The following is a 25443-nucleotide window of genomic DNA, read 5'->3' as shown; positions in this document are numbered from 1 at the left end:
CTGAGCACAGAAAGACGCGGCACATTTCCCTGCCTGGGTTGCGCATGCTGCTCTAACGTCATCAAGTCCAGCTCAATAACTCACCCTCACTCCGGCAAACAATACCAAATTAAGGGATTCTTTACATGTGAATCCAATAACGTAGTGTACGTAATTAAGTGCCCCTGTGGGTTACTCTATGTCGGTGAGACGACAAAGCACATCCCTGATCGAATTGCCAGCCATAAATCTACTATACGGTGTAAGAATGAGATACAGAATCATAAAGCACCAGTTTATAGTATACCTGAGAGTATATAACTCTCCCCGGACACCACAAGGGCATCTGTTGTGAGTTCTGTTTTTGGGCTCCCTCTGGTGGTTACTGATGGTACTGGGTGACTTGTGTTCTCTGCGGTCTCTGGTGTCCACCTGTTCCATCAGGTTATGGGAGTTTCCTATTTAACCTGGCTTTTTTGTCATTTCCTCGCCGGCTATCAATGTAATCAGCGTGTCTTTTTTCCTCTGCTCCCTGCGTCTGTTATCTTCAGGACAAGCTAAGTTTTGATTTTCCTGTTCCACGTTTTGCTTTATTTTTGTTTTAGTCCAGCTTGCAGATATGTGATTCCTTGCTGCTGGTTGCTCTAGTGGGCTGAAATTACTCCTCATGTTCCATGAGTTGGCACATGAGTTCAAGTAATTTCAGGATGGTTTTTTGAAGGGTTTTTCGCTGACCGCGCAGTTCACTTTTGTATCCTCTGCTATCTAGCTTTAGCGGGCCTCATTTTTGCTGATTCTATTTTCATAACTACGTATGTGCTTTCCTCTCATTTCACCGTTATTACATGTGGGGGGCTGCTATTTCTGTGGGGTGTTTCTCTGGAGGCAAGTGAGGTCTGTGTTTCTTCTAATAGGGGAAGTTAATCCTTCGGCTGGCGCGAGACGTCTAGGTATCATCGTAGGCACGTTCCCCGGCTACTGCTAGTTGTGTGTTTAGGTTCAGGATTGCGGTCAGCTCAGGTTCCATCACCCTAGAGCTTGTTTGGTTTTTGTGCTTGTCCTTTTGTGATTCCCTGCCATTGGGATCATGACAGTATAGCCGGCCCAAAAAAAAAAATTTGGTCATCGTTTTGGCTGAAGTAGGAGGAAAAGTAGTCTGAGGAAGTTTCTTTTTTTTTTTTTTTTTCCCCTCCTCGGTGTTTGCTGCCTAGCCTTAATTGCAGCTTGGCTGCTTCTTTCCTCCTCTTAATCCTTGAATGGCTCTGACCTCAGCTGTTTATCATGGACGTCCAGAGTTTGGCTTCCAGCCTGAATAATCTTGCTGCTAAGGTTCAAAATATACAAGATTTTGTTGTACATACGCCTATGTCTGAACCTAGAATTCCTATCCCAGAGTTTTTTTCTGGAGATAGATCTAGTTTTCTGAATTTTAGGAACAATTGCAAGTTGTTTCTTTCCTTGAAATCTCGCTCCTCTGGAGACCCTGCTCAGCAGGTCAAGATTGTTATATCTTTCCTGCGGGGTGACCCTCAGAATTGGGCATTTGCATTGGCACCAGGGGATCCTGCGTTGCTCAATGTGGATGCGTTTTTTCTGGCATTGGGTTTGCTCTATGAGGAACCTAACCTAGAGATTCAGGCTGAAAAAGCTTTATTGGCTCTCTCTCAGGGGCAAGATGAAGCAGAAATATATTGTCAGAAATTTCGGAAATGGTCGGTGCTTACTCAGTGGAATGAGTGCGCTCTGGCTGCAAAATTCAGAGATGGCCTTTCTGAGGCCATTAAAGATGTTATGGTGGGGTTCCCGGCGCCTACAGGTCTGAATGAGTCCATGACTATGGCTATTCAGATTGATCGGCGTTTACTGGAGCGCAAACCTGTGCACCATTTGGCGGTGTCTTCTGAACAGGCACCTGAGATAATGCAATGTGATAGAATTCAGTCCAGAAGTGAACGGCAAAATTATAGGCGGAAAAATGGATTGTGTTTTTTTTGTGGTGATTGAGCTCATGTTATATCAGCATGCTCTAAACGCACAAAAAAGGTTGATAAGTCTGTTGCCATTGGTACTTTACAGTCTAAGTTCATTCTGTCTGTGACTCTGATTTGTTCATTATCATCCATTTCCGTCGATGCCTATGTGGATTCAGGCGCTGCCCTGAGTCTTATGGATTGGTCATTTGCCAATCGCTGTGGGTTTAGTCTGGAACCTCTGGAAGTTCCTATTCCTTTGAAAGGAATTGTCTCTACACCTTTGGCTATGAATAAACCTCAGTACTGGACACAAGTGACCATGCGTATGACTCCCGTTCATCAGGAGGTGATTCGCTTCCTGGTACTGTATAATTTACATGATGTCTTAGTGCTTGGTCTGCCATGGTTACAAACTCATAACCCAGTCCTGGACTGGAAAACAATGTCTGTGTTAAGCTGGGGATGTCAGGGGGTTCATGATGATGCATCTCCTAATTCTATCGCTACATCTACTCCTTCTGAGGTTCCGGTATTTTTGTCTGATTATCGGGAGGTTTTTGAGGAGCCTAAGCTCAGTTCGCTTCCTCCTCACAGGGATTGCGATTGTGCTATAGATTTGATTCCTGGCAGTAAATTCCCTAAAGGTCGTTTGTTCAATCTGTCAGTGCCAGAGCATACTGCTATGCGGAATTATGTTAAGAAGTCCTTGGAAAAGGCACATATCCGTCCATCTTCGTCCCCTTTGGGAGCAGGTTTTTTTTTCGTGGCCAAAAAAGATGGTTCCTTGAGGCCTTGCATAGATTATCGTCTTTTGAATAAGATTACAGTCAAATATCAGTATCCTTTGCCATTGTTGACTGATTTGTTCGCTCGCATTAAGGGGGCTAAATGGTTCACTAAGATTGATCTTCGGGGTGCGTATAATCTTGTGCGGATAAGGCAGGGTGATGAGTGGAAAACCGCATTTAATACGCCTGAGGGCCATTTCGAGTATTTGGTGATGCCTTTTGGACTTTCTAATGCTCCTTCTGTCTTCCAGTCTTTTATGCACAATATTTTCCGTGAATATCTGGATAAATTTATTATCGTGTATTTGGATGATGTTTTGGTTTTTTCTGATGACTGGGAGTCTCATGTTCAGCAGGTCAGGAAGGTGTTTCAGGTCCTGCGGGCCAATTCTTTGTTTGTAAAGGGTTCTAAATGTCTCTTTGGAGTCCAGAAGATTTCTTTTTTGGGGTATATTTTTTCCCCTTCTACTATTGAGATGGATCCCGTCAAGGTTCAGGCTATTTGTGACTGGAGCAAGCGACACTACTCTGTCCTCCTTCTCCTGGACTTGTCTTCTGCCTTTGACACTGTAGACCACTCCCTTTTGCTACAAATCCTCTCATCCCTTGGCATCACAGACTTGGCCCTTTCCTGGATCTCGTCATATCTGACAGACCGAACATTCAGTGTCTCCCTCCCCCACACCACCTCCTCACTTCGCCCCTTGTCAGTCGGTGTTCCTCAAGGCTCTGTTCTAGGACCCCTACTCTTCTCCATCTACACTTTCGGCCTGGGACAGCTCATAGAATCCCACGGTATGCAGTACCATCTCTACGCTGACGACACGCAGATCTACCTCTCCGGACCTGACCTCTCCTCCTTGCTTACCAAAATCCCGCACTGTCTGTCTGCCATTTCAGCCTTCTTTTCTGCTCGCTTTCTACAACTGAACATGGACAAAACAGAATTCATCATCTTTCCCCCATCTCACTCTACCCCTCCACCAGACCTATCCATCAATGTCAATGGCTGCTCACTATCCCCAGTCCCACACGCCCGGTGCCTCGGGGTGATCCTCGACTCTGCCCTCTCTTTCAAGCCACATATCCAAGCCCTTGCCTCCTCCTGTCGTCTCAAACTCAAAAATATTTCCCGGATCCGTGCTTTCCTTGACCACAACACTGCAAAAATGCTAGTGCATGCCCTTATCATCTCCCGCCTCGACTACTGCAACCTCCTACTCTCTGGACTCCCCTCTAGCACTCTGGCACCACTCCAATCCATCCTACACTCTGCTGCCCGACTAATCCACCTGTCCCCCCGCTATTCCCCAGCCTCTCCCCTGTGTCAAGCCCTTCACTGGCTTCCTATCGCCCAGAGACTCCAGTTCAAAACCCTCACACTGACATACAAAGCCATCCACAACCTGTCTCCTCCATACATCTGTGACATGGTCTCCCGGTACCTACCTACACGCGACCTCCGATCCTCCCAAGACCTCCTTCTCTACTCCCCTCTCATCTCTTCTTCCCATAACCGCATCCAAGACTTCTCCCGTGCTTCCCCCATACTCTGGAACTCTCTACCCCAACACATCAGACTTGCGCCTACCATAGAAACCTTCAAAAAGAACCTGAAGACTCATCTCTTCCGACAAGCCTACAGCCTGCAGTGATCCTCAACCTACTGAACAGCCATACAGCCAGCTCTTCCCTCTCCTAGTGTATCCTCACCCACCCCCTGCAGACTGTGAGCCCTCGCGGGCAGGGTCCTCCCTCCTTATGTACTCGTGTGCCTTGTTATCTGCTCATGTTTAATGTATTTGTCTATATTTGCCCCGTATTCACATGTAAAGCGCCATGGAATAAATGGCGCTATTAAAATGTATAATAATAATAATAACTGGACGCAGCCTACATCTCTTAAGAGTCTACAGAAGTTCTTGGGCTTTGCTAATTTTTATCGTCGCTTCATAACTAATTTTTCTAGTGTTGTTAAGCCTTTGACGGATTTGACTAAGAAGGGTGCTGATGTTACTGATTGGTTTCCTGCGGCTGTGGAGGCCTTTCAGGAACTTAAGCGCCGGTTTTCTTCTGCTCCTGTGTTGCGTCAGCCAGATACGTCGCTTCCTTTTCAGGTTGAGGTTGATGCTTCCGAGATCGGAGCAGGGGCGGTTTTGTTACAGAGAAGCTCCGATGGCTCAGTGATGAAGCCATGTGCATTCTTTTCTAGAAAATTTTCGCCCGCTGAACGGAATTATGATGTTGGTAATCGGGAGCTTTTGGCCATGAAGTGGGCATTTGAGGAGTGGCGTCATTGGCTTGAGGGTGCTAGACATCGTGTGGTGGTCTTGACTGATCACAAAAATCTGATGTACCTTGAGTCTGCCAAGCGTCTGAATCCTAGACAGGCTCGTTGGTCACTGTTTTTCTCCCGTTTCAATTTTGCGGTTTCATACCTGCCAGGTTCAAAGAATGTGAAAGCGGATGCTCTTTCTAGGAGTTTTGTGCCTGACTCCCCTGGAAATTCTGAGCCCACTGGTATCCTTAGGGATGGGGTGATTTTGTCGGCTGTCTCCCCAGACTTGCGACGTGCTTTGCAGGAGTTTCAGGTGGAGAAACCTGATCGTTGTCCGCCGGAAAGACTGTTTGTTCCGGATAATTGGACCAGTAGAGTCATCTCCGAGGTCCATTCTTCTGTGTTGGCAGGTCATCCTGGAATATTTGGTACTAGAGACTTGGTGGCCAGGTCTTTTTGGTGGCCTTCCTTGTCGAGGGATGTGCGTTCTTTCGTGCAGTCTTGTGGAGTTTGCGCTCGGGCTAAGCCTTGCTGTTCTCGGGCCAGTGGATTGTTGTCACCTTTGCCTATCCCGAAGAGGCCTTGGATGCACATTTCCATGGACTTTATTTCGGATCTCCCTGTCTCTCAAAAAATGTCCGTCATATGGGTTGTGTGTGACCGCTTTTCTAAGATGGTTCATCTGGTACCCTTGCCTAAGTTACCTTCCTCCTCTGAGTTGGTCCCTCTGTTTTTTCAAAACGTGGTCCGTTTGCATGGCATTCCGGAGAACATCGTTTCTGACAGGGGATCCCAGTTTGTGTCTAGATTTTGGCGGACGTTCTGTGCTAAGATGGGCATTGATTTGTCCTTTTCGTCTGCATTCCATCCTCAGACGAATGGCTAGACGGAACGAACTAATCAGACTTTAGAAACTTATTTAAGGTGTTTTGTTTCTGCTGATCAAGATGACTGGGTTTCCTTTTTGCCGCTTGCCGAGTTTGCCCTTAATAATCGGGCTAGTTCTGCTACCTTGGTTTCTCCTTTCTTTTGTAATTCGGGGTTTCATCCTCGTTTTTCCTCTGGTCAGGTGGAGCCTTCGGATTGTCCTGGAGTGGACATGGTGGTGGATAGGTTGCATCAGATTTGGAGTCATGTGGTGGACAATTTGAAGTTGTCCCAGGAGAGGGCTCAGCAGTTTGCTAATCACCGTCGCCGCGTGGGTCCTCGACTTCTTGTTGGGGACTTGGTGTGGTTGTCTTCTCGTTTTGTTCCTATGAAGGTCTCTTCTCCTAAGTTCAAGCCTCGGTTCATCGGTCCCTATAGGATCTTGGAAATTCTTAACCCTGTGTCGTTTCGTTTGGATCTCCCGGCATCGTTTGCTATTCATAATGTGTTCCATCGGTCGTTGTTGCGGAAGTATGAGGTACCTGTTGTTCCTTCGCTTGAGCCTCCTGCTCCGGTGCTGGTGGAGGGTGAATTGGAGTATGTTGTGGAGAAGATCTTGGATTCTCGTGTTTCCAGACGGAAACTCCAGTATTTGGTCAAGTGGAAGGGTTATGGTCAGGAGGATAATTCTTGGGTGATTGCCTCTGATGTTCATGCTGCCGATTTGGTCCGTGCTTTTCATAGGGCTCATCCTGGTCACCCTGGTGGTTCTCGTGAGGGTTCGGTGACCCCTCCTCAAGGGGGGGTACTGTTGTGAGTTCTGTTTTTGGGCTCCCTCTGGTGGTTACTGATGGTACTGGGTGACTTGTGTTCTCTGCGGTCTCTGGTGTCCACCTGTTCCATCAGGTTATGGGAGTTTCCTATTTAACCTGGCTTTTTTGTCATTTCCTCGCCGGCTATCAATGTAATCAGCGTGTCTTTTTTCCTCTGCTCCCTGCGTCTGTTATCTTCAGGACAAGCTAAGTTTTGATTTTCCTGTTCCACGTTTTGCTTTATTTTTGTTTTAGTCCAGCTTGCAGATATGTGATTCCTTGCTGCTGGTTGCTCTAGTGGGCTGAAATTACTCCTCATGTTCCATGAGTTGGCACATGAGTTCAAGTAATTTCAGGATGGTTTTTTGAAGGGTTTTTCGCTGACCGCGCAGTTCACTTTTGTATCCTCTGCTATCTAGCTTTAGCGGGCCTCATTTTTGCTGATTCTATTTTCATAACTACGTATGTGCTTTCCTCTCATTTCACCGTTATTACATGTGGGGGGCTGCTATTTCTGTGGGGTGTTTCTCTGGAGGCAAGTGAGGTCTGTGTTTCTTCTAATAGGGGAAGTTAATCCTTCGGCTGGCGCGAGACGTCTAGGTATCATCGTAGGCACGTTCCCCGGCTACTGCTAGTTGTGTGTTTAGGTTCAGGATCGCGGTCAGCTCAGGTTCCATCACCCTAGAGCTTGTTTGGTTTTTGTGCTTGTCCTTTTGTGATTCCCTGCCATTGGGATCATGACAGGCATCCACTCAAATTTACAACTCCGGATAGATAGAGCCACAAAGAAATGGAGTAATAGAGTCCCAAATAACATAATTATAAAATAGACATCAAATTTTATTATTAATCAATGACATATAACAGTTATTAATGTATATCTGCTGTATGCAGTATATACCAAACAGGAAAGTATGGCAGAGGAAACATATCAGTACGCCAGGTTACATGTGGTCAATAGTATTCATCTCTGGGGTATACACAATCAATAAATGTATCAAACAACGGGTCCTATGCTTTCACGCTGGATCCAGCCAGACAGCCATATACATGGCACCATTTCCCCATAGTGGTGACCCCAGTGCGTTTATAAACACACATGCTTACCCATCGGTAGATCAGAGGGATAGACCGCACTGCACCCGACGACCCCCGGACGCACGTTTCGCGGTTAGCTTTCTCAACAGGGATTGATATTGTGTCCTTTAAGTGTGCTCATATATAAGCAGAACCGGAAATGCAACCGGGACTTTGGTGCATGCGCGGTAGCGATCCGCACACACCACACCTCCGTGGCCGTCACAGCAAGGAGCGCATGTAGGCAGAAGTCCGCCATGTGACGTCATATGACATGCGCGCCGTGTGTATAGAGATAGCCACTAAGGGGCTATTTTATAATTATGTTGTTTGGGACTCTATTACTCCATTTCTTTGTGGCTCTATATGGTGTAAGAAAACCTGGCTTCCTCTCCCCCATCACTTTGAAGCTGCCAACCACTCTGTCTCCCAACTACGCTTCCAGGTCCTTGAGCAGGTCAAAAGACCAAGAAGGGGTGGTAACCATAAAAAACTATTAAGGGAACGAGAATCCCACTGGAACTATACTCTGCAAACCCTCACACCAAAAGGTCTAAACAGGGAACTGGACCTGGTTTGTTGATAAATTACCATGGGGTTACGTGGCCTCTTGCTCGCTCTAGGTGCTCGTTCAAATTGTTCATCACATGTATACTGTACTTATTGTACTCATCTAATCTAATCGGTTGATGTGTGTGCAATGTGTTAATTCACATCCACATGTGTTAATTCATAGTTTTGATGCCTTCAAATGTGAATTTACAATTTTCATAGTCATGAAAATACAGAAAAATCTTTAAATGAGAAGGTGTGTCCAAACGTTTGTTCTGTACTGTATATCTTTCTGTTTTTATAATTTTGTGTATATTTGATAGACTTTATGCTACCACCAAGTTCTTGCACACTATATCGTGTACCTACCTCCTTTTTTCCACATTGACTCTAATATATTATATGTTGATGTTTTTTTTCAGTGAGGTTTGATAAAGACCCATCAAGGGGTCGAAACGTTACCTCGTCACTTTATTAACGACTGTGGTGTTTTCTAATAAAATTTCCCATATATGATGCAATTGAAAATCCATCTCCTGAATGTGGCTGTTTTTTCAAGCATATGACTCTAGTGGATCCATTCCAGGTTCAGCCTGCACCATCTCTAAACTTCCAGAGTGCACGCATTTCCCCTGTAACTGGACCAAGAGATAATGCATAGGTGGTCTATATAGAAGCTTGTATTTTCATTATATTGATTGTGGATATCGTATAATGTATTGGAGTATGGTGTCAGTGGGTAGTTCGAGTGGTAGGTAGTGGGAGGAAACAAGAATAAAAATGAGAGTAAGGTAAATAAAAGGCCATAAGCGTAAAACCATTTTCTTACTAGTGAAGGCATAAATACAAACAATAATTTCACGCTATAATAGTGTGCATTTTCTGTATTATTTACCATTATATTATTATTATGGGAAAGAATTCATTCTGTTAGTTTGGTTCCCAATGGTAACAGATTGCGAAAAGAATAATAAAGATAAAGCACTCTAACAAGTTGCATTTCATCAAATTACCGTACATATTTTATTGTGATTAGGTAACCCAATGAGAGATAAAGTGTGAATAAAATTTGGATCTAAACGGAAGGCCTCATCAATTCTTTACATAACACCGCAAAGCAGTCAGACTATAAAACCCTAGATGAGGTAAATATGGCTACCTATAATCTAACATACCTCACAAAAGAGGGCTGATATCTGTGTCCAAACTTTTTTGCATCACATAAATGATATTTCTCTCAGTGAGAAATTATATAGGGCGAGCAGACAGGCCCTGCCCCCATCAAACACCCTCTTCTCAATTTCAACGGTATCGGCATCCTCCAACTAAAAGCCTTTCTCACCTGAGGGGTAGTTATTGTGCTATCTCATCTTTCCCTGGAGTATGATTTGTTTTTATCTAAACTGAAATGTGATTTTCCAAAATACAAAAAAAAAATCCTTAAGTTACTTATAAATATTTGGTCAGATTTGAAACACACCTTAAATTTTTTTTCAGGAGCTGCTTGTTTCATGAATCTTTTTTCAAACAAATGAGAAAACGGTCCATGGCCTGAAACAAATCGATAAAGATATGAGCTTTTTCAGTATGGAAAAAGACTTCATGTTTATATACACACAGTATACATACAGTACTGTGCAAAGGTTTTAGGCAGAAGTTGAAAAATGCTGCAAAATGAATGAGTGAAAGAGAAATCTAAATTAAATAAATATTTGAACAACTACAAAAGAGGGTAATAGCATAAATTATGAACTAGTGAATATGTCAGTTGGAAATATAAAGAACATATAATTACATATTAAAATAATCTTTATTGAGAACAAAGTGGACAAGACACATTGATAAAAACCATAAACAAGACAGACAAAATAAAATAAATGAAGGTGGACGAATACAAATGTTATGATGTAAACATATTGTAAGGAGTGACCCAGAGACCAGAACAAAATAATTAATCAAACAGAAAGTCCTATAGACTTTGTAAATGATCAAGATAGTGCTGGGTTCATGATATCCCCATCTATGAATATCGTAGTCAAAAAAGAGCAGAGTGTAAAAATATGAATGTTTGCATGCAACAAATAAAGTGCAAGTGCGAAAGAATTAATAATATAAAGTTCAATTCATAATAAATGAGCCAATATCAAGAACAAATAACGTAAATGTATACAAAGTTGATAGATACATGGTCACTTCAATGTAAGAACATCAAAAGGACTACAAACCCATAGTATGAAAATGCACTTCTCGTCCTCCACCTCACCCTAAACCCTAAACTCCACCTTACTCTAAATCAAAAGAATATTTGGTGTGATTAACCGTATTCACCCTCTGGACCCAACTGCACCCTGAAAAGATATAAAGTGCAAAAAAAACGCATAGCAATATATGTGAGGTATTAGTTGATATTCTGGCCAAAATACGGAAGCTCACAACCCATGTCACGGGTCCTCATGCTTGTGAGTCCTACTCTAGCATCAAAACCACAAAAAGAGGACTTAAAAATCCTCAAAAAATCTATAAGAAACACCAACACAAACACTATGTGTTTTTTGCACTTTATATCTTTTCAGGGTGCAGTTGGGCCCAGATGGCTCTGTAAACTGTGGCCTCTGTTCACACAGGGTGCATTTTAGTTATGCTTCACGGTTGTTTGCAAACACTCATTATTGTCCTACTCTCTAGGCTTAGGAGAGCAAACTGCCTACTGTTAGATCCAAATATTTCACATTTTTATTTCACCAATCCAGAGCACCTGCTGACATTTTCTACATTAAGAACAATCTGCAGTTAAAAATATAACAAGGAGTCAGTCCTTAAAGTGCTGATATGGCATTCACAGAGTCCTGATCACAACTTTGAGGCTGTCTGGGATTACATGAAGAGACAGAAGCATTTGCACAAACTTACATCCACAGAAAATATGTGATTAATTCTCCAAGATATTTTCAACAACCTACTTGTACAGTTCCTTCGAAAGCTCTGTACAAGTGTAACTAGAAAAATTGATGCTATTTTGAAGGTACAGATGAGTCACACCAAATTCTGATTTGATTTAGATTTATTTTCTGTTTATTAATTTTGCATTTTGTTAATTATTAAAACATAAACTATTAACACTTTTATTTTTTAAAGTATTCTTAGTCTGCAGATTTTTTTTTACACACCTGCCTAAAACATTTGCACAATACTTTTCCTCAATTATCCTCCATACTGGCACCAAAAGAAGAGATTGCTCATTGGCCCTAACAAGTACAGGAATATGAAAATGGAGTTAGAAGCCCCCTCTGCCCATCTCCAGTTTCTTTTTATCAGGACGGATAAGAGGTTTTGTTCTCTACAAGATCAGCGATAGGGTGTGTAGTGGAATATGTATATGTATGGATGTATGACCAGCAGTAACTTAGCATCTGTTCTAGACTGCAGCTCTTCACAAAGGTCATGATGACAGTGGCGTATCTAGGGGGGGGGCAGCCGGGGCATTTGCCCCGGGCGCAGCTGGCAGGGGGGCGCAGTCGGGCCACCTAACGCGGAGGTCCGCAGTGTCTCCCCCAGCAGCTGCATTCTGCCGCCCCCCGGACTGGGAGTCAGCTGTTCTCTGTGCCGACTGTCAAGCTGACAGCCGGCACAGAGAAGCTGCAGCGCGCCGGCTCCCAGTATTCAATTGTACTCGTATCTTAGACACGAGTACAACTGAAGATCTGACTGCAGGGCAGCGTCTAAACTGGAGTTGATTTCTTGAAGGGGAGGAGTCGATTGCAGGAAGCTGCTGGTGGAGAAGAGAATCCGGAAATGAGGAGCTGCAGCATGGAGCCGTGCGAAGAGAGGACCAAGGGGCTGCAGCATGGAGCCATGTGAGGAGAGGAGCTGCACCATGGTGGACCAAGGGTAGAAGGGAATGAGGACCCATTTGGAATAGGGGCTGATGAGACGCTGTCTGGGGAATGGGGAGATGATGAGACGCTGTGTGGGGAATGGGGAGATGATGAGACGCTATGTGGGGAATGGGTAGATGATAAGACGCTATGTGGGGAATGGGGAGATGATGAGACGCTGTGTGGGGAATGGGTAGATGATGAGACGCTGTGTGGGGAATGGGTAGATGATGAGACGCTGTGTGGGGAATGGGTAGATGATGAGACGCTGTGTGGGGAATGGGGAGATGATGAGACGCTATGTGGGGAATGGGTAGATGATGAGACGCTGTGTGGGGAATGGGTAGATGATGAGACGCTGTGTGGGGAATGGGTAGATGATGAGATGCTGTGTGGGGAATGGGTAGATGATGAGACGCTGTGTGGGGAATGGGTAGATGATGAGACGCTGTGTGGGGAATGGGTAGATGATGAGACGCTGTGTGGGGAATGGGTAGATGATGAGACGCTGTGTGGGGAATGGGTAGATGATGAGACGCTGTGTGGGGAATGGGGAGATGATGAGATGCTGTGTGGGGAATGGGTAGATGATGAGACGCTGTGTGGGGAATGGGTAGATGATGAGACGCTGTGTGGGGAATAGGGGGATGATGAGATGCTGTGTGGGGAATAGGGAGATGATGAGACCCTGTGTGGGGAATAGGGGGATGATGAGATGCTGTGTGGGGAATGGGTAGATGATGAGATGCTGTGTGGGGAATGGGGAGATGATGAGACGCTATGTGGGGAATGGGTAGATGATGAGATGCTGTGTGGGGAATGGGGAGATGATGAGACGCTATGTGGGGAATGGGGAGATGATGAGACACTGTGTGGGGAATAGGGAGATGATGAGACCCTGTGTGGGGAATAGGGGGATGATGAGACGCTATGTGGGGAATGGGGAGATGATGAGACGCTGTGTGGGGAATGGGGAGATGATGAGATGCTATGTGGGGAATGGGGAGATGATGAGATGCTGTGTGAGGAATGGGGAGATGATGAGACGCTATGTGGGGAATGGGGAGATGATGAGATGCTGTGTGGGGAATAGGGGGATGATGAGACCCTGTGTGGGGAGTAGGGGGATGATGAGGAGCTGTCTGGGGAATAGGGGAATGATGAGGAGCTGTCTGGGGAATAGGGGCTGATGAGACGCTGTGTGGGGAATGGGGGCTGATGAGACACTGTGTGGGGAATGGGGAGATGATGAGATGCTGTGTGGGGAATGGGTAGATGATGAGACCCTGTGTGGGGAATAGGGGGATGATGAGGAGCTGTGTGGGGAATGGGGGGAATGATGAGGAGCTGTGTGGGGAATGGGGGATTTATTGTGTGGGGGAGATTTGGAGAGGAGATGGGGGGATTTAAGGACACAAAATGAAGAGCAAAGGGGGAGATGGGGGGCATATATGAGGAAACAGTACAGGGGAATGGGTTGGCATGTATGATGACACAGTATTGGGGAACGAGGGCAGACTTCTGAGTTCTCACAGTGCGCACTGCACACTGTCAGAATTCTCTCATGCTGGCGATTTACATACATGCGGTCACATGCTGACTAGACATGTGTGGCCTCACTCAATGAAAATTAACTGAGCGAGGTCAGACACGTCTAGTCGGAATGTGGCCAGAAGTATACAAATCACATACTTGTGCTGACATGACTGTCCACAGGCAAGGGAGAATCCTAAAAATGTGCAGCACATTAGTTGTGAGAATTCAGAAGCTGCAATGTCAGGATTCAGCTCTGCAGGTTCCAGTAGTCATCACATGGACACTTCTCTCATATGCGACTTTCATACTTACGGTCCTGTGACAACGAGCTTCTCTTCTGCTTCTCCGTTTTTCACTGAACATTGAGAGCATTAGGGAGAGGAGCTTGAAGGTACATGACTAAGTGTGAAAATCGCATATGTCCTTGGGGGGGGGGGCGCCAAAATGAATTCTTGCCCCGGGTGCCAGAAGCCCTAGATACGCCTCTGCATGATGACCTATGTTATCCTGAGAAAAAGGCAGCCTTGCTAGTCTCACCCCAGTGGGGATCTCCTGAAGACACACAAGTGGAAACATTTCACACCTTCTGACTCTTTTGAATAGTTGAAAATAAGGCAAACAAAACAGACAATAGTACCAATAAAAGATTGAAGAAGACTACACCGAAACGCGCGTCGGGGTGGGTTCAAGTCGGCGTGGTCTCCTGCATACACCGGTATGTTTATACTATGATGCCATATGACATATTTCCCACTTGGATTAATATTTATTTATGTATTTGGCATGCATCTAGCTTGATATGTTTCTTGTGGCAGTGCATACCTTGTTTATATGCAGTATTTACTACCCTGCTCCGTGCTTCCATGTTACATGCTATTACGTGTTCCCCAATTTTTATTCCCATATTCTTTGCTGTTTTCCTGTATTTATAATAAATTCTTTGTTTTGCATATACTTTGGACAATGGCACTAGTTTCTTTTAGTGATTTTGTTGTTTTTCTCTTTTGAATAGACACGCCAATTGCAGCATAACACTATTTACTATGAGAAAGGTCACACAAATAGGTTCAAAGAAAAATAATGTATTCATTGGTAAACTAGCCAGGATCCAGTCACAAACCAAGAATTAGAATATTAACTTGAGAGGCTGGTCTAGAAATTTGACCTCCAGGTTGACTCTATAAATTAGGCCTTTACACATAGAAAGCTGTTCACAGATTGAGGGGCAGCCAAGCTGATGTGAGCCATTCCTTATTCATCCCCCCCTCAGGGAGCAGAATGCAGGACTGCAAAGTTTAGATATTTCTGTAGGTTTTCTCCCTTTATTTTTATAACTGTTTTGCATATTTGTATGTCACTTTTTATTTCCATATTTTTATATGTTTTATTGTAAACACTGTAGCTTTTCTATTAAAGCTTAAAAATTAATAAGTTTGAGCCTTGTATGCTCTAAAGAATCCATAGCCTTAGAGTGTGTGACCCTGCTGATTGGCTGACAGTAGCAACAGTATTTCCGGGACTCATCGCCCATGTGTTTGGTGAGTGGTGGCAGCATGTATGAGCAGGGTGCATGGTCTGTGTCGAGGTATGAGTTATGCTAACATTGCAACATAGGACAGAGGCCGAATGCTGGACTGAGAGAGAGGAGATAGATTAACCCTTGCAGGCACAACCCCCAGTCACGTGCTGGGAAGCAGGTACATGACAAATTGGTGGCAGAGTGGTGGGATAGAATTATTTCTTTTAGAGCATTACTGCATGGTTTAAGCAATTATTCCCTGTACTAAAGAATTGGTATCCTTGCAAGGAGTCCACCAGTTCTACAAGGTTTCAACTCTGTTCTTACTTAGACATACTTGCAAACAGTTTCCCTTCCCCATTTTTCTTTTCTATCTTTTATTTGGCAAAAGTTGTTCATTGATATGGCAGCCCTGTACAAGAAGCAGAGCAAAGAGTTTCTGATTGACCTCTGTGAGCAAAGTGGAATAGAGACAGCCGACAAATCCACGGAACTGCTGATACGCGCCTTGGTCGAGCAGGACATAAAGCAAAATATTAAAGCATCTGGCCAAGGAGAGGGTCCGCAGCGGAGAGACCCAGCAACGCCAGCTCTTGCACTGGAGAAACCTTCTGGAGGTGCCAGTGCTGAGGAGCCTATGGACTCTACTTTACAAATGACCTTACAACAGCTGGGAACAAGTGATCCCAATCTGCGCCTGCAGCTTATTCTACAGTACCGACAGGCTGAGAGAGAGGCTGCAGAACGCCAGGCTGCTGCTGGAAAACGCCAGGTTGCTGCTGCAGAACGCCAAGCTGCTGCTGCAGAACGTTGAGACCGGGAGGAGACAGAGGCTACAGTACGCCGGGGAGGAGAGAGCTTTCAAGCTTCAGATGGCTCATATAGAAAGGTGTAACATTCCGCAGCTGACCCCCTTCCAGGCAGGGCCGGTTTTAGACAAAGTGGGGCCCTAGGCAAAAATTTAAAGTGGGGGCCCCAAATGATAACATTGCACTGTGGCCCCCATATTTAGGGGCTTTATATCGGCCAATGGGTCTGCCACTATTAGCTGTGTGCAGGGTCACTGCTGGCACTTTGAAAAGCAGCTTTTGGCCATGTTCATAGGCAGAATTTTTGCAGCTTTTTCTTCTGCAAATAATAAGTTTACAACAGTTTACAACACAAGCAAAAACTGAGATTTTCAGAAATCTCCTGCACACCCTTGTATTTTCCGTTGACTGAATTTCACAACTGCGTCTCTCCAGACCCCAGCATGTCAATTTATCTTGCGCAGACACGAGTCTCTGCAAGAGAAATCTCACCCCTGCAATGTATAGGACACGGTGATTCCACGCGGTTCAATGAACACACGCGGAATCACCTGTGTTCAAAAGATGGCAGCACTTTGGACGCAGCACATGTCCGCTGCATCCAAAGGGCTGCCATTTCCGGATCCTCTGTACATACCCTAAAAAATGGGTGTTTTGAAAGCAGTGTTTTTACTGCCAAGAGAGCAGGCTTTGGCTGAAAAAAAAAATGCACCAAAAACGCTGATTCCTATGCACACCTGTACTATATATGTGTATGATTTATCCTTATTATTTCACGTGGGAATTCATTTATTTCTATATAATAAATGCCCTGATTCAGCAGACAATATTCCTGCCTTGTGTCATCCAGACAGTAGTGACAGGACATCGCCCTATCAGATTACAAGCAATGATTTAGTGACTGGTCAGAGCCCATGCTGATCCCTGCTGTATGTGACTGTGAAACCTGATCCTACAGCAGTCAGCACAGAGCTCCGGGACCAAATGAGTAAATCACAGCACTGAGGGGGTCTCAGGGGGAATTTGGGAGACACGTTCTGGGACTGCTGCTTCACTGCTGTACACCCTCTGGGCACTTCATACAGGGGCTGCAGAGGCAGGGGGCCCCCTTTCTAGGTGGGGGCCCCAGGCGACTGCCTGGTCTGCCTGTGCCAAACGCTGGCCCTGCTTCCAGGACATATATCCAAGGAAACCACATCTGGAAAACTTCCGTGTGATGGAGACAGATACGGACTTAGATACTTTCCTTTGGGGGTTTGAAAAAACCTGCAGGCAATACCATCTACCCCATGAGCAGTGGGCACAGTATCTATCCCCAGGGTTGAGAGGCAAAGTCCTGGAAGATTTTGCTGGTCTCCCACCAGATCTAGATGGGAACTATGAGGCAATAAAAAAGGCCCTGATCAGGACAAACAACCTAACCCCAGAAATGTATCAGAGAGAGTTCCGGAATCTACAACGTGGATCAACTGACAGCTATGTAGATGTGCTGAGCACCTTGAGGACCACATTCCACCAATAGAACGGGGGACTTTCCGTTTGGCCGATCACCAGTGCTGTCCAAGCCCACTTCCTATGGTGTACCAGGGAATAGACATTTTTTAGGTGAATCACGTCGATGCTTCTCTTACACCAAAGTGGGACATGTCAGTGCAGTTTGTCCTGATAGGGAAAAACGCTCAACTACAACCACAAAGCCGTCTGGGCCCCCACCTTCTGTCCTCTTTGTGGCCGGCGCTGATGTGAGAACCAATGAGAACTGACAATCTGTCACTGTTGACAATAAAGTCACCATTGGTCTCAAATACACTGGGGCAGAGGTGACTCTGGTGCGGCCAGCAATGGTTAAACCCTGCAGATATCATACCAGGAAAGACTATGTCTATAACCGGGAATTGGAGGGGTCTGCCCTGCCATGCCTATGGCCCATGTGTACCTGGACTGGGGAGCAGGGAAAGAACTGAGAGTGGTGGGAGTATCAGAGGCTATTCCCACCAATGTGTTGCTAGGCACAGACTTCGGGAGGATGGTGTCCCACTATGTCCCTCTCTTGCAAGTAAATGCTACAGAGAAGGTGGAAGCAAGTGACCCACCTGAGATCCCGTGCGAGGAGGGAAAATGTACCAATGCACAGGAATGTACATATATGGCAGATGTAACCCGGAGTCAGGCTGTGGCTCAGACTCTACCCCAGAGAGTAGAGGGTGAGTCTCAGAACTTCCAGAACAGGAGGACCATGCTATGGCCCGGGAGCCTCCTCACATGGCAGACCCACCAAGGGCTCTTAAACCGACACTGAAGACTCCGCTTCAGACCACAGACTTGCAGTCACACTAGGCCAGGGCCTGCAGACTGACAGTCAGAGCTTCCAGGAGGCCCTGCGGACAAATGTCAGACTGGAGAAGCTCAGATGTCTTGCAGACCAACCCCTTACTGCTTCTGACAAAGAGAGAATATACTGGGACCAGGGCGGACTGTATAAAGAGAATCTCCCCACGGATACTACAGAACCTTGCGACTGTGAAAGCGGCTGGTCGTTCCTTATCCATTTAGGGAACAATTATTGAAAATTGCTCATGAGATTCCTCTGGCTGGACACCTTGGAGTACAAAAGACTAAAGCTATCCTGACACATAACTTCTATTGGCCCAAGATCGGGACAGATATTGTCAATTACTGTCGATCCTGCGTAGTTTGTCAGAGAGTTGGAATATACAGAAAGCCCCCTTGATACCACTGCCAGTGATTGATGAGCCTTTCCAGCGAGTGGCTGTGAATATCATAATATCATTGGGCCACTTGCAATACCTAGCAGTTCTGGCAAAAAGTTCATCCTCACAGTGGTGAACTATGCTAACTATGCTACACGATACCCGGAAGCTGTGACACTGTCCTCCATCCGAACAGACAAAGTGACGGATGCTTTACTGACTGTTTTCTCTTGTGTGGGTTTCCCTATGGAAATGTTAACAGAACAGGGAACCCAGTTCATGTCCAATCTGATGGAAAGCCTCTGCGAAAAGATACAAGTACAGCATTTTGTGGCCAGCGCCTATCATCCCCAAACCAACGGACTCTGTGAGTGTTTTAACGGAACATTAAAACAAATGCTCAAAATGCTGGTGGAGACTGAAGGGAGAGACTGGGGCGGTACCTCCCCCATCTGTTGTTTTCATACAGAGAGGTACCCCAGGCATCTACAGGATTCTCCCCCTTTGAACTGGTTTATGGGAGAAGGGTCTGGGGGGCACTTAATTTGATTAAGAACTATTGGGAGGGTGACCCCAAAACTATGGGAGTCTCAGTGGTTGAATATGTACTGCGGCTCAGAGAAAGAATGCAAAAACTGAGCAACCTGGACCATGAGAACGTGACCCAGGCCCAAATCAACCAGAAGGTCTGGTACGACCGTAATGCCAGACTGAGGGCCTACAAGGAGGGGCAGAAGGTTTGGGTGTTGGACCCTATGTTACAGAATAAATTACAGGCTGCATGGGAGGGACCATACACTGTACACAAGCGGCTAAATGATGTTAACCATGTGATGACCCTAGATGAACATGCGAAGCATCAGAAAGTCTTCCATGTAAATATGTTGAAGGCTCATCATGACAGGGAGACCTGTGTCTAACCTGTCTGTAGCACGCCTGACGAGGGGGAGGTTGATTTGTTACTAGATGTGGGCGCTGGGACTCAGTATATGGAGTCCCAGGAGTCAGCAGAGTTTATCCCTGAGCTATCCCACAGTCAAATGTCTGAGCTGATGGGGGTGCTCAGCGAGTTCACAGAAATCTTCTCAGGGAAGCCTGGGAGGATGCACTTAGCAACTCACCATGTGGACACTGGTACTAATCCCCCAGTATGGCAGTCTGCATACCAGATGTCAGCAGAGGTGAAGGCACACATGAAGGAACAGATAGAGGAGATGCTAGACCTAAAGGTAATACAAAAATCCCAGAGTGCCTGGGCCTTGCCTGTGGTTCTTGTCCTGAAAAAGGACCGTACTACCCGGTTCTGTGTAGTCTACAGGAAATTAAATCTACTGACTACATGTGAGGTCTACCCCATGCCGAGGATAGATGAGCTGTTAGAGCAGCTAGCTAAAGCATCGTACCTCACTATCATGGACTTAAGTAGGGGATATTGGCAGATACCCCTGACCAAAGAAGCTCAGGAGAGGTCTGCCTTTATAACGCCATTCGGCCTGTTTGAGTTTCTGGTGATGCCATTTGGTATGAAAAATGCCCCTGTCACCTTCCAGAGGTTAGTTAATCACTTATTGGAAGGACTTGATGGTTTTGCTGTTGCTTATCTTGATAAAATAGCCATTTTTTGTAATTCTTGGGAGGAACACCTTGTACATCTTTCCCAGGTTTTGGAAAGGCTCAACACTGCAGGCCTTACTGTTAAGCCGGAAAAGTGTCAGGTAGCCATGCGGGAAGGACAATACCTCAGACACCGGGTAGGGGGAGGACTGCTAAAACCTGAGCGAGGGAAGGTAGAAGCCATTACAGCCTGGCCCACCCCACAAACCAAGAAGCAGGTACTATCCTTCCTGGGTACGGCTGGCTACTATAGGAGGTTTGTGCCATACTATAGCGCTCTGGCCAAGCCGTTAACTGATCTGAAGCTTCCACAAATTGTTTCTTGGACTCCTCAGTGTGAGGAATCATTTTCTGCCCTAAAGTCAGCATTGGTTAGTTCACCCGTCCTTCAGGCCCCAGATTTCGCTTGCAGGTTTGTAGTGCAGACAGATGTCAGCACCTATGGGCTAGGTGCGGTTCTCAGCCAGGTGAACCAGCAGGGTGAGGAGCACCCAATTCTCTACCTAAGCAGGAAACTTCTGCCCAGAGAAGTGGCTAGGCCACTCCAGGACCTTGAAATTCTTCTTACGGATCCACTACTGAGTTGCCCTGGTTGTGTGCTTCGTGTCATTTGCATTCTGGAAGACTCAGCCATGACCCATTTTCAATGCTCTTACTGAAGGAAGGAGGTTGTTGGCCAAAATCTCACGATACATGACCCCATCCATCATCCCTTCAATACAGTGCAGTCGTTCTGTCCCCTTTTCAGAAAAGCACCAGTGTGATGTTTGCCCCACCATTCTTCATGGTTGGAATGGTGTCCTTGGAGTTGAACACATCCTTCTTCTGATCCAAACACAGTAGAGTTGATACCAAAAAGTTCTATTTTGTTCTTATCTGACCACATGACCTTTTCCCATGCCTCCTCTGGATCATCCAGATGGCCAATGACGAACTTCAATCTGGCCTGGACATGAGCTAGTGGGGGACCTTGCATGACCTTCAGGATTCTAATCCATGACGACATAGTGTGTCACTAACAGTAATGTTTGAGACTGTGGTCCCAGCTCTCTTCAGGTCATCAACCAGGTCCTCCCATGCAGTGCTGAGCTGGTTCCTGACCTTTGTCAGAATCAATGTTAACTCACTAGGCGAAATATTGCATGGAGCCCCAGACCAAGGAATATTGACAGTCATCCTGTGTTTCTTCCATTTTCTAATAATTGTACCAACAGTTGGCTTCTCACCAAGCTGCTTGCATATTGTCTCATAGCCCACTCCAGCCTTGTGCTAGAATTTTGTCCCTGGTGTCCTTTAGACAGCTCTTTGGTCTTGGCCATGATGGAGAGGTTGGAGTGTGATTGATTGAGTGTGTGGACGGGTGTCTTTTATATAGGTAGCAAGTTCAAACAGGTACAATAAGTACAGGTAATAAGTGCATGGACGGTATAGTACGTCATTGCGATCTGCCGCGCACACAGGGGGTGCACGGCCGATCGGGATCAGGTGTCAGAAGCGGTCACAGACTTTATCCCCCTGAATTCTGCGATCAAACACGATTGCAGAATTCCAGGAGCAGGCAGAGGGCTGACAGCCCCTCTGCCTCTGGATTGGAGACCCCGCGGCGTGACGCGGGATCCCAATTGCTACCATGGTAACTCAAAATCGTCCTGATGACATCAGGGTCACCAGAGCTAAAAAACTTCCTGTCATTCGCAGTGCATGATCAGGAAGTCTCTTAGTGTCAGTGCACTAAGTGCAGCGCTGACAGCTTCTATAGCATGCAGATGCTGCTTCATCTGCATGCTATAGAAGCGATCAGCCTGCAAAAAATGATTGCCACATAGTGGGACAAAGTAAAAAGTCAGGATACTCCTATCCACTGCTCCTGCTGTCACTGTTATTAGCAGCAGCAGTGGTAGGCTGATGGAGTAATAGTCCCATCAGCCGCTGCCTGCTGTCTCTTTTATTACTTAAAAGTAACACATCATTCTCCCCTGCTTGTGCCGATCACTGGCAGAGCAGGGAAGAATGAGGAAAGCCATGTTCAGCACTCAGCACCGGGGAACAGCGCTTAATGTAACGCTTCTTCCCCGGCGCCGATTCATGTCACATTGATGACATCCATGTGTGTTATGTGCATGCACGTGTGCAGGACGTTTTATGGCACGTGCTGACATTAAAAAATGGACATGTCAGTGTATTTTGCCCACGCGTGGAAACACACTGAAATGTGCACAGACCCATTCAGTTGAATAGGCAAATAGCGCTCCGTTCCTCCCGAGTCTCTCTGCATGGCTAAGTAGCACTGTACAGCCACATATGGGGTATTCAGTAGAAACTGTGAGACACATTTGTTGCCATTTTTACCCACTTCATGTGTGAAACTGTAAAATGTTTGGCTAAAATAACATTTTGGTTGTAAAAATGTACATGGCGTCCGATCTCAATTTCAGCCAATTTTGCATTGAAAAGTCAAACAGCGCTCCTTCCCTTCCGAGCTCTGCCATGCGCCCAAACAGTGGTTTACCCCCACATATGGAAAAATTACACAACAACTTTTGGGGTCCAATTTCTCCTGTTACCCTTGGTAATATAAAAAATGGTTGGTCTGAATTACATTTTTTGTGAAAAAAGTTAAATGTTCTTTTTTTAAAAAAAACATTCCAAAAATTCATGTGAACCACCTTAAGGGCTAATAAACATCTTGAATGTGGTTTTGAGCACCTTGAGGTGTGCAGTTTTTAAAATGGTGTCATTTTGGGTATTTTCTATCATATAGACCCCCCAAAGTGACTTCAAATGTGAGGTGGTCCCTAAAAAAATGGTGTTGTAAAAATTAGAAATCGCTGTTTAACTTTTAACCCTTATAATTTCCTAAAAAAAAAATTTTGGTTCCAAAATTGTGCTGATGTAAAGTAGGACATGTGGGAAATGTTACTTATTAAGTATTTTGTGTGACATATCTCTGTGATTTAAGGGCATGAAAATTCAAAGTTGGAAAATTGCAAAATATTCTACATTTTCACCAAATTTCCATTTTTTTCACAAATAATTGCAAGTCACATCAAAAATTTTTTTACAACTAACATGAAGTACAATATGTCATGAAAAAACTATGTCAGAATTACAGGGATCCATGAAAACGTTCCAGAGTTATTACCTCATAAAGGGACAGTTATCAGAATTGTAAAAATTGGCCTGGTCATTAACATGCAAACCACCCTTGGGGGGAAAGGGGTTAAAGTACAACTAACAGGTTTGTGAGAGCTAGAATTCTTGCTGGTTGGTAGGTGATCAAATACATATTTCATGCAATAAAATGCAATTTAATTATTTAAAAATCATATACAATGTGATTTTCTGTTTTTTTTTTGTTTTTGTTTTAGATTCTGCCTCTCACAGTTGAGGTGTACATATGAGAAAAATTACAGACCTTTCCATTCTTTGAAGGTGGGAAAACTTGCAAAATTGGCAGTGTATCAAATACTTATTTTCCCCACTGCTAGTATTGCTGTGTATTATACCGGAGATCATTCTATTGAATTCCAGACAAAAACTGATGATCTATGCAACAGATTAAGAGTAGTGATGAGCGAGCGTACTCGTTGCTTGGGTTTTCCCCAGCACGCTCAGGTGATCTCCGAGTATTTGTAACTGCTCGGAGATTTCGTTTTCATCGCGATAGCTGAATGATTTACAGCTACTAGCCAGCTTGATTACATGTGGGGTTGCCTGGTTGCTAGGGAATCCCCACATGTAATCAAGCTGGCTAGTAGCTGTAAATCATTCAGCTGCGCTGATGAAAACTAAATCTCCGAGCAGTTACAAATACTCGGTGACCACCCGAGTGCGCTCAGGAAAACCCGAGCAACTAGTATACTCGCTCATCACTAATTAAGAGTGATAAAATATTTAGAAAATTTGCTCCTTAGTGCTGTTGAGAAAGTACACTGTTCAAAAAAATAAAGTGAACACTTAAGCAACACAATGTAACTCCAAGTCAATCACACTTCTGTGAAATCAAACTGTCCAGTTATGAAGGAACACCAATTGCAAATCAGTTAATAATTTTTTTCCTGCTGTTCTGCAAATGGAAGAGGCAACAGTTAGAAATGATGGGCAATTACCAAGACAACCCCTATAAAGGAGTGGTTCTGCAGGGGGTAACCACAGACCATTTCTCTGTTCTCATCCTTTTTGGCTGTTGTTTTGGTCACTTTTGCATTTTTTTTTATCGCTCTCACCCCTAGAGGTACTATACAGTAGCATGAGGCAGTGTCTACAACCCATAGAAGTTGCTCAGGTAGTGTAGTTCATCCAGGATGGCAGATCAATGTGAGCTGTGGCAAGAAGGATAGCTGTGTCTGTCAGAACACTGTCCAGAGCATGGAGCAGATACCAGGAGAGAGGCCAGTACACCAGGAGACGTGAAGGCACCATAGGAGGGCAACAACCAAGCAGCAGGACCGCTACCTCCTCCTTTGTTCAAGTTGATCAGGAGTAGTAGTGTCAGAGCCCAGCAAAATGACCTCCAGCAGGCCACCAACATCCACGAGTCTGCTCAAACTGTCAGAACCAGACTTCATGAAGGTGGTAGGGTGGTATGAATGCCCAATGTCCACATGTGGTTGTTGTGCTTACAGCCCAACACCATGCAGGGCATTTTCCATTTGCCAGAGAACACCAAGTTTGGCAGATTGGACATTGGCACCCTGTGTTCGCTGAACGTTCCTGAACAGCATTAACCCCTTCATGACCCAGCCTATTTTGACCTTAAAGACCTTGCCGTTTTTTGCAATTCTGACCAGTGTCCCTTTATGAGGTAATAACTCAGGAACGCTTCAACGGATCCTAGCGGTTCTGAGATTGTTTTTTCGTGACATATTGGGCTTCATGTTAGTGGTAAATTTAGGTCAATAAATTCTGCGTTTGTGATAAAAACGGAAATTTGGCGAAAATTTCGCAATTTTCACATTTTGAATTTTTATTCTGTTAAACCAGAGAGATATGTGACACAAAATAGTTAATAAATAACATTTCCAAAATGTTTACTTTACATCAGCACAATTTT

General features: G+C 45.1%; 1 protein-coding gene across 2 annotated transcripts in view; it reads right to left on the bottom strand.

Annotated features, from left to right (window-relative positions):
* The window catches only part of LOC138664932 (deoxynucleoside triphosphate triphosphohydrolase SAMHD1-like), a 415941-nt gene that overhangs the window by 247564 nt on the left and 142934 nt on the right, over positions 1–25443 (bottom strand). For both annotated transcript variants that reach the window (XM_069751981.1, XM_069751982.1), the window contains exon 5: positions 9807–9877. In XM_069751981.1, the coding sequence (XP_069608082.1) occupies positions 9807–9877 (71 nt within the window). The remainder of the gene's footprint in view (positions 1–9806; positions 9878–25443) is intronic.

This window comes from Ranitomeya imitator, chromosome 2 (genome assembly GCF_032444005.1).
Source record: "Ranitomeya imitator isolate aRanImi1 chromosome 2, aRanImi1.pri, whole genome shotgun sequence".
NCBI lineage: Eukaryota > Metazoa > Chordata > Amphibia > Anura > Dendrobatidae > Ranitomeya > Ranitomeya imitator.
This window is presented reverse-complemented; position numbering and strand designations above follow the sequence as displayed.